Below are 14,963 nucleotides of genomic sequence, written 5' to 3' on the forward strand. Positions count from 1 at the left end.
TGATTAGACACCATGATTAGTGCACAGGTGTGCCTTAGACTGCCCACAATAAAAAGCCACTCTGAAAGGTGCAGTTTTATCACACAGCACAATGCCACAGATGTCGCAAGATTTGAGGGAGCGTGCAGTTGGCATGCTGACAGCAGGAATGTCAACCAGAGCTGTTGCTCGTGTATTGAATGTTCATTTCTCTACGATAAGCCGTCTCCAAAGGCGTTTCAGAGAATTTGGCAGTACATCCAACCAGCCTCACAACCGCAGACCACGTGTAACCACACCAGCCCAGGGCCTCCACATCAAGCATGTTCACCTCCAAGATCGTCTGAGACCAGCCACTCGGACAGCTGCTGAAACAATCGGTTTGCATAACCAAAGAATTTCTGCACAAACTGTCAGAAACCGTCTCAGGGAAGCTCATCTGCATGCTCGTTGTCCTCATCGGGGTCTCGACCTGACTCCAGTTCGTCGTCGTAACCGACTTGAGTGGGCAAATGCTCACATTCGCTGGAATTTGGCACGTTGGAGAGGTGTTCTCTTCACGGATGAATCCTGGTTCACACTGTCCAGGGCAGATGGCAGACAGCGTGTGTGGTGTCGTGTGGGTGAGTGGTTTTCTGATGTCAATGTTGTGGATCGAGTGGCCCATGGTGGCGGTGGGGTTATGGTATGGGCAGGCGTCTGTTATGGACGAAGAACACAGGTGCATTTTATTGATGGCATTTTGAATGCACAGAGATACCGTGACGAGATCCTGAGGCCCATTGTTGTGCCATACATCCAAGAACATCACCTCATGTTGCAGCAGGATAATGCACGGCCCCATGTTGCAAGGATCTGTACACAATTCTTGGAAGCTGAAAATGTCCCAGTTCTTCTTGCATGGCCAGCATACTCACCGGACATGTCACCCATTGAGCATGTTTGGGATGCTCTGGACCGGCGTATACGACAGCGTGTACCAGTTCCTGCCAATATCCAGCAACTTCGCACAGCCATTGAAGAGGAGTGGACCAACATTCCACAGGCCACAATTGACAACCTGATCAACTCTATGCGAAGGAAATGTGTTGCACTGCATGAGGCAAATGGTGGTCACACCAGATACTGACTGGTATCCCCCCCCTAATAAAACAAAACTGCACCTTTCAGAGTGGCCTTTTATTGTGGACAGTCTAAGGCACACCTGTGAGGTGGGATGGATTATCTCAGCAAAGGAGAAGTGCTCACTATCACAGATTTAGACTGGTTTGTGAACAGTATTTGAGGGAAATGGTGATATTGTGTATGTGGAAAAAGTTTTAGATCTTTGAGTTCATCTCATACAAAATGGGAGCAAAACCAAAAGTGTTGCGTTTATATTTTTGTTGAGTGTATGATCAATCTATCTTTATTAGTTGGCTATGTACCACAGGCTTTTAAGGTGGCAGTAATTAAACCATTACTTAAAAAGCCATCACTTGACCCAGCTATCCTAGCTAATTATAGGCCAATCTCCAACCTTCCTTTTCTCTCAAAAATTCTTGAAAGGGTAGTTGTAAAACAGCTAACTGATCATCTGCAGAGGAATGGTCTATTTGAAGAGTTTCAGTCAGGTTTTAGAATTCATCATAGTACAGAAACAGCATTAGTGAAGGTTACAAATGATCTTCTTATGGCCTCAGACAGCGGACTCATCTCTGTGCTTGTTCTGTTAGACCTCAGTGCTGCTTTTGATACTGTTGACCATAAAATTTTATTACAGAGATTAGAGCATGCCATAGGTATTAAAGGCACTGCGCTGTGGTGGTTTGAATCATATTTATCTAATAGATTACAATTTGTTCATGTAAATGGGGAATCTTCTTCACAGACTAAGGTTAATTATGGAGTTCCACAAGGTTCTGTGCTAGGACCAATTTATTCACTTTATACATGCTTCCCTTAGGCAGTATTATTAGACGGCATTGCTTAAATTTTCATTGTTACGCAGATGATACCCAGCTTTATCTATCCATGAAGCCAGAGGACACACACCAATTAGCTAAACTGCAGGATTGTCTTACAGACTTAAAGACATGGATGACCTCTAATTTCCTGCTTTTAAACTCAGATAAAACTGAAGTTATTGTACTTGGCCCCACAAATCTTAGAAACATGGTGTCTAACCAGATCCTTACTCTGGATGGCATGACCTCTAGTAATACTGTGAGAAATCTTGGAGTCATTTTTGATCAGGATATGTCGTTCAAAGCGCATATTAAACAAATATGTAGGACTGCTTTTTTGCATTTACGCAATATCTCTAAAATTAGAAAGGTCTTGTCTCAGAGTGATGCTGAAAAACTAATTCATGCATTTATTTCCTCTAGGCTGGACTATTGTAATTCATTATTATCAGGTTGTCCTAAAAGTTCCCTGAAAAGCCTTAAGTTAATTCAAAATGCTGCAGCTAGAGTACTAACGGGGACTAGAAGGAGAGAGCATATCTCACCCATATTGGCCTCTCTTCATTGGCTTCCTGTTAATTCTAGAATAGAATTTAAAATTCTTCTTCTTACTTATAAGGTTTTGAATAATCAGGTCCCATCTTATCTTAGGGACCTCGTAGTACCATATCACCCCAATAGAGCGCTTCGCTCTCAGACTGCAGGCTTACTTGTAGTTCCTAGGGTTTGTAAGAGTAGAATGGGAGGCAGAGCCTTCAGCTTTCAGGCTCCTCTCCTGTGGAACCAGCTCCCAATTCAGATCAGGGAGACAGACACCCTCTCTACTTTTAAGATTAGGCTTAAAACTTTCCTTTTTGCTAAAGCTTATAGTTAGGGCTGGATCAGGTGACCCTGAACCATCCCTTAGTTATGCTGCTATAGACGTAGACTGCTGGGGGGTTCCCATGATGCACTGTTTCTTTCTCTTTTTGCTCTGTATGCACCACTCTGCATTTAATCATTAGTGATCGATCTCTGCTCCCCTCCACAGCATGTCTTTTTCCTGGTTCTCTCCCTCAGCCCCAACCAGTCCCAGCAGAAGACTGCCCCTCCCTGAGCCTGGTTCTGCTGGAGGTTTCTTCCTGTTAAAAGGGAGTTTTTCCTTCCCACTGTCGCCAAGTGCTTGCTCACAGGGGGTCGTTTTGACCGTTGGGGTTTTTCTGTAATTATTGTATGGCCTTGCCTTACAATATAAAGCACCTTGGGGCAACTGTTTGTTGTGATTTGGCGCTATATAAATAAAATTGATTGATTGATTGATCACCATGTGACCAGGCCATAATTAAGATGCTTCTGACTGACTGCATGATTGGCACTTTGAACTGTAGTTTCAGTTTTTTGCAGCACAACACTTAGGCTTAGTTTTTAGTCTTTGTATTTAGTCTTCTGATTCCAATTCCTTCACTTAAATGATTAATGAAAACACTTGTTTGGTTTAAAATCATATTACCTGATCCAGATGCGGCTTGAGTTCAAGTTTCTCAGAATGTGTACATATTTAGGCAGGTTTTCTGAACATGTTGCAGTGCCTTACATAGCCAGTTAAAAATCTTATCTGCCCCTTTGCTGTTTTTAGCAGGAGCCCTGATGAGACAGCTCCAGTGTATCGCATAGAGGTACCAGAAGAGAGGGAGCCCAGTGAACCCTCAGGAAAGAAGCTGGACAAGGAGCTGAAGCCCGTATCTGTTAAGTCAGATATAGCTGAGCCTCTGTATGACCTCAGCAACTACCCGAGTGAGTCAAACCTCATAATAATGACTGCCATCATCATGGTTTGAGAACTTTGTGCCCTCTGAATTGTCCTTCCGTCTGCTCTTTCTGGATTTCTTCTGCTTCATGAGCTCATTTGTGTTCAGTGAAAATAACACGTAATCATCATATATTCTGACAGTTGTTGAGAGTGATACAGGCGGACCAATTTCTAATTCCGATGGTTATCCAGATGCTTTGTCCAAAAAGCAAAGACGCCCACAGGAAGATGAAAGGAGAAGGAAAGAACAAGGAGCTGCAGTACGTTGAAGGAGATTAATTTGGTGGATTTGAAATCATGCTGACACGAGACAGAATGCCTCACTGTGGAATTGTGATTTTAAGATTTTTCTCTTTTATACCTGTATTAGGTTCCAATGAAGAACAGGACCATTACATCAAAGATGCCACCACGCTTTGCAAAAAAGCAAGGCAGCTTGAGCATTGAACAACCTGAAGATGCACTTTCCACCAACAATTTGGGAACTGAAATCTGGGAAACCAACAGCTCAGGTATTACACAGGTCCATGTTTCATTCAGGGTTCTGTTCTTGGTTCTAGTGGTGATGTGATTAAGTAGATACCATAGAGCTGTGTCACCAGTTATACACCTTCATGTATGTTAATGACGTTTAATCAAAATACTCTAATTGTATTTTGTATTATATCTTATTTCTTAGACATTTCTCCTCATTGTGACTTAAAGTGCAAAATGTTTAGTCTGTTTGTAATGTGGGTGCACTGTCTAAATTTTGCACCATCTCAGCAAGCACTTACTGTTCTGTCCTTTACCAGTCTGTTTGATATTATTCAATAAACATGTTGTGTTGAATATATAGGACTTACCTCTTCTACTTTAATAACAGGAATGCAACATGCAGTAGATTTTGAGAGTATCTGCATAAACATGTTCAAGTTTTCCTTTTTTCTACACCACAAGACAGTGTTTAACAGATTAGAATAAACCTTCAGATAAAGGTAGGCATTGTTTTCCAAAAATATGTAAATAATAATTTCCCTCAAATAGTAATTTCCATTCCAGTATGAATTTTTTTTATTCACTTTTCAGGGTTCTCAGAAAATTTAAGTATAATGGTGCTCTTGGCACCGCTATACGAAGTGGCTCACAAGGCTTTCACTCAGGGTCCTATCCTACCACACACACACACACACACTTAAACCGCTTAGTCCAATTAAGGGTCACGGGGGGCTGGGGCCTATCCCAGCAGTCATAGAGTGCGAGGCGGCGTACACCCAGGACAGGACGTCAGTCTGTCACAGGGCCACAAACAGACAAACAAGCACAGTCACACCCACTCGCACATCTGCGTACAATTTAAAGATTCCAATCCACCTAACCCACATGTCTTTGGATATGGGAGGAAACCGGAGCACCCTGAGGAAACCCACGCAAACACGGGGAGAACATGCAAACTCCACACAGAAAGGCCACAGGCGGGAATTGAACCCATGACTTTCTCGCTGTGAGGCAACAGTGCTAGCCACTAAGCCACCATGCTGCCCATGTCCTGAAGTCCTAAGACAAAAATGAAAATCTTTCAGTACTGTTTCTGGCCTGACTCTGTGCTGAATTGTTCATTAGTGAAATGAATCTAAAATGTTTGTGTTTCATTGACACACTATATGCATATTATGAATGTGCAATAAACTTAAATTGTGGGAGATTCCAGACCTTTTTTTTTTTTTTTTTTTTTTTTTTTTCCACATTTCCCCTGCTTAATTTTCATTTTGAAAAGTTTGAATTCCCAAGTCACAACATCACCAGGCTGTGGACATTCACTTCAAAGTGTGAAATTCTCACCTTGTACTTACGATTCACATTTCGACACCCTTCTATATTGTCCAAAAAAAAAAAACAACAAAGAAAAACAAAAAAGTGTAAGTGCTAATGATGAACTTGTAACGTAAGAAATAACTAAATTTGATACTGAAAGTAATTTACACAGACTAAAAAGTACTTATGCATTCCTTCTTGCAAGAAGAATGGTAAAAAGGAATGGAAAAATAACCCGACAAAATTATGCTTTAGATCCAAAAAAAAAAAAGCCACACACACTTACAAAAACAAGGACATGTCACATGTTATTTAACATCCTGGTTAGTAACACAACATCAAAGTATTCATGATCGGTGATAATTAGTGGTCATTGATGTATTTTATTGCTAAAGATCCCTCTCACTCTTCGAGTCAGCAGGTGCATTTCTGTAAAACGTCTTACTCTGCATTTCTCAGCATGTGATGTACATTTTAGGAAATTAAACATTCCGATGGCTGACACACGATGAAACGTCTGATAACGAAGCTTCTGAGCTTTCATTCAAAAGTGAAGGTTCAGATTTATGGAGGATACACACACAGGAGGCGACACACTTCACCCGAAACTCTTAATTGTTTCAGAGTCTGTCAGATTTTGGATCCTAATGTGTGCTAATGCTGCTGTTTGTGTCGCAGGACACACACACACATACGTGGGCTGTCCGTAAAGTATCGGTCCTTTTTATTTTATTTTTTTAAAAACTATATGGATTTCACTCATATGTTTTTACGTCAGGCAAATTTGAACCCTCTTACGCATGCGTGAGTTTTTCCACGCCTGTTGGTGACGTCATTCGCCTGTGAGCATGCCTTGGGAAGGAGTGGTCCCGCCCCCTCGTCGGAATTTCATTGTCGGGAAATGGCGGAATGAAAAGGACTTTTTTCCATCAGATTTTTTTCAGAAGCTGTTAGAAACTGGCACCTGGAAACCATTCGAAAAATTTATCTGGCTTTTGGTGAAAATTTTGCAGGCTTCACAGAGAATGACTGTTAACTGTTAACTCGCTTTAAGGACCCCTTTAAGGACGCTTGGCGCGCCACGCTCCGAGCTGCAACAACGCGGCACAAAACACCGTATCATTTCTAAACGGATGTCTCTGTGGATACGAGATGTCATGTGCTCTTTCTCCGGTAATCACAAGAGCTGGACATCAACCATTTTCCGGCAGATTTCACTTTTAACCAGAGATTTTGTCGTGGAACGCCGCGTGGAGGCTTCGCGCGTCACGACCGATTCGCTTGATGAGCGAGACAAAGAACGCCTCTGTTTCGACGTGTCAGAGGACAAGTTAGGACATGCCTATCTCGGCTTTCAATGCTTACCAGTCCAGTAAGTATCGGAGAAATTGTGGAGAGCTAGACATGTCCTAACTTGTCCACTGACACGCCGAAACGGAAGCGTTCTTTGTCTCGCTCATCAAGCGAATCGGTCGTGACGCGCCAAGCCGCCGCGCGGCGTTCCACGACAAAATCTCTGGTTAAAAGTGAAATCTGCCAGAAAATGGCTGATGTCCAGCTCTTGTGATTACCAGAGAAAGAGCACATGATGGTCTCGTATCCACAGAGCCATCAGCTTAGAAATTATCCAGTGGTTTGTGCCGCGTCATCGCGGCACGGAGCGCGGTGCGCCGACCGTCCTTAAAGGGGTCCTTAAAGCGACAGTTAACAGTCCTTATTCTCTGTGAAGCCTGCAAAATTTTCAACAAAAGCCAGATAAATTTTTCGAATGGTTTCCAGGTGCCAGTTTCTAACAGCTTCTGAAAAATCTGATGGAAAAAAAGTCCTTTTCATTCCGCCATATCCAGACAATGAAATTCCGACGAGGGGGCGGGACCACTCCTTTCCAAGGCGTGCTCACAGGCGAATGACGTCACCAACAGGCGTGGAAAAACTCACGCATGTGCACGAGGGGTCAAACTTGCCTGACGTAAAAACATATGAATGAAATCCATATAGTTTTTAAAAAAAATAAAAAGAACTGATACTTTACGGACAGCCCACGTGTGTATGTATATATATATATATATGTATATATATATATCCACTAATGGGCTTTAATTTGTGTCCTTCAGCTCTTACGGTGCAGTCTTCTGGGGGAGATTCATGGACTAAACAGGTGTCTTACACTGGGAGTGAGCCCAACTCTGAGGTATGAAAATTAATCTATTTGTTCAGATTTCTGCTTTATATTTGATGCATATTCTCAACTTATCTGCCCTTCTTTAAATGTATTTAATTTTTATTCTTTTGTGAGAGCCTGAATATATCGCGTTGAATATTAAGTTACTGTCTCTGTTTAAAGTTAGTTGAGTTCAAATAATAAAATTAAATAAAAATGAAATAAATTAAACAAGTGCTATTATGCAAATTCATAACATGAAAAATGAGTTGCATAAATTATAAATAGCAATATATAATTAACTTTAAAGCAATATAAAAATTTACATATTCTTGTCAACATAAAAATCCTTTGTGTAACCTGCATTTTTGTTTTAAATTGTTTATGTATGTTGTAGAATCATTCTGACCCAGAAAAAGAAAAGTTCAAAGAAATCATTGACGTGAGATATTCATGCATGCTTTATGATAAGTGACTATAAATTTCTGCTCATAATGATTGCAATTACAGAAAATAGTGTCAGTTACAAAAAATATCAACCTAATAGCTCACGTTCAGAAGTCGATGACTTCTCATGTACAAATATTTTAAGGATTGCTACATTACAGGGTAACATAAACCGCCACAAACAACTAAACTCTTTATCATCTGTCATCTGACAAGTAATCAGCCTTGTTTTGTTAATCAAAAAAAAAAAAAAATTTAACAGATGTATCTACATTAAAATAAGAATTCCTTTACTATGAATCTTTTCTCAAATAATGACAGATCGAATAGAAATGTTCTGCTTCCTGTGGAATAATTCATTTTATCGGGCAGGACTCTGACGCTGGCCCAGAGCAGAGTAAAGAACAGCACAAGCCAGGCCCCATTGGTAATGAACGCTCCCTGAAGCACCGCAAGGGGTCAGAAGGAGTCGATCGACTCGAAGGCGGCTCCATCACGCAGGTCAATGGTGTGGACCTCCACGTGGATGCGGTGCTGCCCGTACCTCCTATTGAGTTTGGGGTCAGTGCCAAAGACTCTGATTTCAGTCTGCCGTCAGGTTCAACCCCAGTGCCTGTGTCTAATCCTGTCAACAAGCTCCAGGACGCACTTACCACAAATGTGAGTGACTATTAGATATTAATTCTCTCTACGTAGATATGTGAATGTGAAGATAATGGCTTTTTCCCCCCACAGAATGCTCTCAATCAGAGCATCCCCATTCTGCGTTCCAACCATCTACAGCCCGGCATCAACTTAAACCCCATCTCCTTTCCCAGTGCTGACCTCACTCTCAAGGTATTTCAGATACAGTACCATCCAAGCTGCATCATTTCAGACATGCAGAGCACAAATCCTTACTGTTCTGTGTGTGTTGCTTTTGCTGTCATTGTGTAACTTTTGTGGTGCAGCACTGAATTCTTTGTCTGTTTACTCAGATGGAGTCAGCCCGTAAAGCTTGGGAGAACTCCCAGTCGCTCCCTGAGCAAGGTTCTCCTGGTGGGGGAGCGACAGGTGCTCAGCCTCCCTGCAGCGCAGGCTCGTCCACTGGTGTCAGCTACAGCTCCTTTGGCGGGGTTTCCATGCCGCCGATGCCTGTGGCCTCAGTAGCTCCATCCATGTCCATGCAGGGTAGGAACAGCTTTGTTTTCATGCCTTAATAGGGGTTAATGTTGGCTGATAGTAAAAGTAACCTCTTGTATCTCCCCCATATGTAGGTAACCATATTGCCCCCCTGTATCTGGATGGCCACGTCTTTCCCAGCCAGCCACGCCTTGTACCTCCCACCATGACCCAGCAGCAGACCTACCAACAGGTAGAGACACACAACACATGCATATGCAAACAACCCTATCTTTGTCCACATAGAATTATTATTTTTGATTATCCATCCATTCAGGCAGCCGCAGCACAGCAGATTCCCATCTCTTTGCACACATCTCTTCAGACTCAGGCTCAGTTGGGGCTTCGGGGAGGTCTGCCAGTCTCTCAGTCCCAAGAGATGTTCAACTCTATTCCTCCTTTCAGGTACGGTCACCTGACTTCTACACAAAGTTCAAAGCTTGCTTCACTTGAATGGGGCAGCGCAGTCTCGTTTGAACCCCTGCGTGATATCGCAGGATTTGACCACTTCCAGGGATGGCCTGCCATTGCGGGTTATAGCCTACACTCCTTGTCAGAGTAGTTGCAGTCTGCACAACAACCTCGACATGTTTGAGCTCCGGGTCATAAACAAACACGTCTGCTTTCCACCACATCGTCACTTTTTCTTTGCATTTTCACTTTGTTTGCTGTGTATAATTTACCCAAAAACTCAGAGAAAGTGCCGTGTTTCTGATGGGGACATAGGAGTGCTGTCCCCGGAAATACATCATATTTTAACCCATTAGCGCCCACCCTCAAACGAGACCACGCTGCCTAATTGTGAAAATTTGGCTACAAATGGAGCTGTATAGAAAATCCAGTTGCATGATTTACTGAAAGTGTTTAACACTTATTTATGCTTTTTTTTTTTCTTTTTCTTTTAGGTCCCAGGTTTACATGCATCCCAACTTATCCCAGCCCAGCCCCATGGTGCTGTCAGGTGGAGCCCCTCTGAAGGGGCCCTACTCAGCTTTCCCTGGCATGCAGCCTTCAGATTTGGTGAAGCCCCAGTCAGGTTCCCACTACCAGCCAATGAACAGCAGCCAGCCGCTGGTCTATGACAGTCACCAGGGACCAGGTTTGGGTTCTTCCCAATTAATGGACTCCCAGCTGATCCAGGTTAGTGGATGGGCAAAGCCCAGTTTCAAGTTACCTTTAATAATAGTTGAAGCACTCATTTGATGACCATAGCGATTTCCTGCCAAGGTGACCATGCCCCTACCTGGGTCTCAGCTGCGCTATGGTTCTGCTCAGCAACATCTCATCCTCCCCCAGTCCATCCAGCTGCAGCAGGGACAGAACCTGTCAGTGGGAGCACCGCGACGAATGCTGCCACCTGGCTCTCAGCCTCCTGTCCTGACCAGCACTAGAGAGGTGTGACCCGCTGATCTTATCAAACCCAGAGTTGTGCTTTCAGACATGAGAATAGACCTTTTCTAACTCTGAAATGCCAGTGGTCAAGTTCATTCTAACTGAACATAACGAGTTACTGCTTGAGCAACTTTGAGCATATTGTGCACGCCCTGTTTGAGGAAGCTCCTTTTGTCTGATGCTCTTTGGATTTCTCAGTCAGCATCTAGTCACAATTTAGTAAAATTAAATTAGTAACATTCAGGGGATTCTTTGTCTGTTTTCAGGGCTCACAGATGGAAATAAAAGGCTTCCAGTTCTCTGACAAGCCCAGTCACTCTCCAGGTATATCCGGAGGGTCCTACAGGTGGGCATCGCTTTTACTTTTTATTAAGATCTCATCTTTGCTTTACATATTATTGAAAATGGGCAGTAAATTCTACTTCATTCTACCCCTCTTCTTTTTAGACCAGGATCTGCCAGCCCCAGCGGGAAGCCCTCTGGTCCTGCCGGTCCTCTGCCTACACATTACACTCAACAGGTATACATTTTTCGACCTGCATATCCCACACTTAACTTAGTAGTCAGTTTGTGTTTTAAGTAAACATATTGTCAGTTTATTTTTTTAAGTTAATAACAACACATTACAGGTTCATAGTGGGTGTATTAATATTATTATTACTAATACTCACTCATCTTCAAAAGCTTACTTCAATTAAGGGTCATATGATGGGGGGGGGGGGGGGGGGGGGGGGGGGAGCCTATCCCAGCAGTCACAGGGTGTGAGGTGGGATACAACCTGGACCGGATGCCAGTCTGTCGTAGGGCCACATATAGACAAATACATTCACACTTGCATCCACACCACATCACATAATTACTGTTATAACTTTAAAAAAGGCTGGATATTCCCTCGACACCACCTCTGAAAGTCAACTTTTTTGGAAATACAATAGATACTGTTGACTGAACCAAAACCGGCATTTCCTGCCATTATACTCAGGATTATAACTGTAAAAATTGTAAAGATAAATCTGGGTATTTTTACACATGGAAAACGTAAGCTGTTTTGCCCCTAAATGTTCTGATTTGCTATTGAATCTGGATGTAGTCTGGAATATTCCTCTCTGTTCCTCCATGAATCAGTATTCTGGAGTTTTCATGAAGTGAGCTCTGGTTGTTTCTGTTCCACATGATCAGTCCATCACCTTAGTGTTGCACTTCTCCAGTGATGTCTGTCTAAGATGGGATTGAACAAAAGTACTTAAGCCCCATTTACAAACATTTTCAGATATGCAGGTCCTGGCATGCTAAATTTTTGTATTTTCTTATGTTTTTTTGTTCCCCACAACAACCTTGCCCTCCTGACCCTCATCCTCTCCTGTGACCAACAGGTCCCACCCACTCAGGGCAGCATGGTGATGCACATGCGCCCCCCCACCACAGGCCCTTTTCCCAACCCCATCCAGAGACCAATCATGCAGGTCAACAAACCTGTCATCATCCGATCCCCCCCTTATCCCAGTCCTGGTCGCGACCCTCCCCACTCCACCCCTCCCTCAGTCCCCGAGCCTCCTATCAAGGGCTCAGAGGATGGCATGAAGGTGAGCCACCCACTGTAAATATAGGTAATTTAATTTATTATTTTTCTCCATTTTAATTGATTAAAGTCGTTGTACTGTTACTCTTGGTTTAAGATTATAGCTAGTTCAGTTGTCTGGTTGTGTGAACTACATTGCCATTTAGTGAAGTTATTTGTAATAACAATGCTTGAGAGTGTGAATCATAACATTGTTCATATAGTATTGATATTAGTGTGTGTAATATGTAACATGTTAAAAGTTTCTTAATCTTTAACTGTTCTTCACTCTCATCCATTTCTTTTTAAATGCTAACAGTAATGTTCAAGTACTAATTTTGGTGCATTAATTACAATCAAATGTGAAGATGTGAAATGGTTGTTAATTTTTTTGGAAAGTTGAATGCCAAGCCAGACCTAAACTACACAATATGACAGAAATCCGCATTATGGCTCAGTTATAGAGAAATGAAGGCTGTATTATGGGATGTTTGGAGTAACCACGTTAGGATTGTGCATGTTCATGAGATAAGACCAAATTGCAACAGTTTGAACATATCCAAAAATCCTGTGCTGTGCTGACTGCTGCTGTATTTCCCATGTGCCATCATGATGCTTATTGCAATGTTAATTGCATGTTATTACAGGCAGAGAGAGAGACAACGTGGAAATGCAAGCACACATTTGCATGTTTTTTGGACAAAATGGCATGCTGTTCCTTTACCACAGTCCACCATACATGAATAAAAAAAAAATTGTGTGATGTAGAAATGGACTTTTCCGTGTTTCAAATGGGAGCAGCCAAAATACATTTTAAAAGCTGTGAAACTGGACAGGACCTGACTTCCAAAGTGCACGCATGGAGGAGTCAACTGCGTACCTAAAGAGCCCCTGAGTGATCATAGAGACAATATACGAAATATAAATATTAATATAAAATATTAAAAATATCAAAATATTAAATATTAATATTAATTAATAATATCGTAAATATATGAATTAAAAGGAAAATGGAGCATATGAAATGCTGTTGTGTACGCATACCGTGCATCTGGAAAGTATTCACAGCACTTCACTTTTTCCAAATTTTGTTATGTTACAGCCTTATAGCGCTGTGAATAGTTTCTGGATGCCCTGTAACATAATGATCCCTTGATTATATCATGCACATGATGTAAATTCAGAATTTTGGCAGTACGCATGAGCTAACTGACATACACTTGACTTGTTTCTGAGCAAACCAAATTTATTTGGTGCTCAATAACTATACAGTAAAACGTGCATATAATGGATTCAGGTGGACCAGTAACTTTTGTCCATTATAATCTAAATCTGCTGTATGTATAAGACGGAAAAAAATCCTCTTTTTGTGTAAAATGGACCAAATCTGTTATATGTATGTAACAGATTAGTTACAGTCATGAGGCGCTGAACAATCTATGGGAAATCCTCAGCAACAATTAGGCTTACGTATTTCCTTGATTAAGCGCCGGATCTTGAATCGAGGCCTGACTCATTTAATGACCAGATCAAAACTTCGTCTGAAAAAAATAAACGCCCGCCTTAAATAAGCACCGGGCATTATGTGCATTTAAAATCCTAAAGCCTGATTTACGCTTTTCCAGCTCCGTAACTCCGTGGCCGTAAGTTCTCCGTCGCGTCTTTATGCAGTTTGCAGCAGGAACAGTGGTTTTTTCTGGATTAATTTGTCCCTCAATGAGCGCCACTTCTTTATACAATAATCAACCTCCAAACCAACGGTACTTGCAGTCTCCGTTATTTAGCGTCCGTCATGTGTGTCAGGCTATGGAGAGTGTTCGCAGCCATGCAGAGGGCTTGATGGAAAGTGGTTTGGTTCGTCACACGTTAATAATCGCTGGCCTTGAATTATACGCCCTGCCTCATTTAGGTGCCGGGTCTGTGCATTGTTTGGAAAAAAATAAATGCCCGGCCTTTTAATCAAGGAATTCAGTACCCATTGTCCTCAAATTGGCGAGTGCCAGTGCTGAACTTCATTTCGTACCTCTGTTATTTGGCACATCCAGACGCTTTGTCCAGTACGTGCGAGGGGTTTTTAATGAAAATTCATTGCGATCAGACAGGACGTTTTGTCTGATGTGAGCAAAAATCCGTTATACAAAATACCGTTATATAGAGTGTTTATTACATGAAAAACCATACAAATGCATGGGGACTTTTGCTTTTGTCCGGTGAGTGCGAATATCATGTTTATACGATGACTGTTTTGGTGAGTTTTACTGTATATGTTTGCCATTATCCACGTAATCACACAATGATAACATCTCTGTCAGGGCGGTATTGTCCATCCCAGTTTCTTACAGTCCACTTGGAACAGCACAGAGAGCAGAGGTACACTTGTGCACACAAACGAAATCATGGGAACAAATTGTCTGGTGCGCACACAGTAGCATGTTGTATGCTCAGTGTGGTAAACTGTGTTTATTTTATTTATTTAGTTTGTCTCTCTCACTCTGGAGCTCTGCATGGACCATAGATATGACCACACCTTGTTACACAGCTCTCGCCCACCTCCTTCACTGTAGTGCACGGGGCCGATGGGGGCGCACACTGTACGGTACTCTCTTTTGCCTTTCTTCCATCAAATAGCTCTACATTATGTTGAAGCATTTGTGATACAGCAGTATCACACTGCATCATTGTGTAATGTATGGCTGGCTTTAGTTTCACAAGCGCTATAATGCATGACTTTCCGAT

The 14,963-nt window shown here is 42.2% G+C and overlaps 1 protein-coding gene across 6 annotated transcripts in view; it reads left to right on the top strand.

Moving 5' to 3' along the window:
- prrc2b (proline-rich coiled-coil 2B) overlaps positions 1–14,963 on the top strand; it is a 71,362-nt gene that overhangs the window by 54,041 nt on the left and 2,358 nt on the right. For 2 of the 6 annotated variants that reach the window (XM_034192348.1, XM_034192349.1), the window contains exons 17-30: positions 3,541–3,698; positions 3,856–3,974; positions 4,085–4,226; positions 7,623–7,699; positions 8,489–8,776; positions 8,852–8,953; positions 9,094–9,286; positions 9,373–9,470; positions 9,555–9,682; positions 10,183–10,417; positions 10,505–10,672; positions 10,936–11,015; positions 11,117–11,189; positions 12,043–12,252. In XM_034192348.1, the coding sequence (XP_034048239.1) occupies positions 3,541–3,698; positions 3,856–3,974; positions 4,085–4,226; positions 7,623–7,699; positions 8,489–8,776; positions 8,852–8,953; positions 9,094–9,286; positions 9,373–9,470; positions 9,555–9,682; positions 10,183–10,417; positions 10,505–10,672; positions 10,936–11,015; positions 11,117–11,189; positions 12,043–12,252 (2,071 nt within the window). Of the gene's footprint in view, positions 1–3,540; positions 3,699–3,855; positions 3,975–4,084; positions 4,227–7,622; positions 7,700–8,488; positions 8,777–8,851; positions 8,954–9,093; positions 9,287–9,372; positions 9,471–9,554; positions 9,683–10,182; positions 10,418–10,504; positions 10,673–10,935; positions 11,016–11,116; positions 11,190–12,042; positions 12,277–14,963 lie in introns of all 6 variants that reach the window. The other 4 variants (XM_034192351.1, XM_034192350.1, XM_034192353.1 and 1 more) reach the window with 4 other exon arrangements.

This window comes from Thalassophryne amazonica, chromosome 17 (assembly GCF_902500255.1).
Source record: "Thalassophryne amazonica chromosome 17, fThaAma1.1, whole genome shotgun sequence".
Taxonomy (NCBI): Eukaryota; Metazoa; Chordata; class Actinopteri; order Batrachoidiformes; family Batrachoididae; genus Thalassophryne; species Thalassophryne amazonica.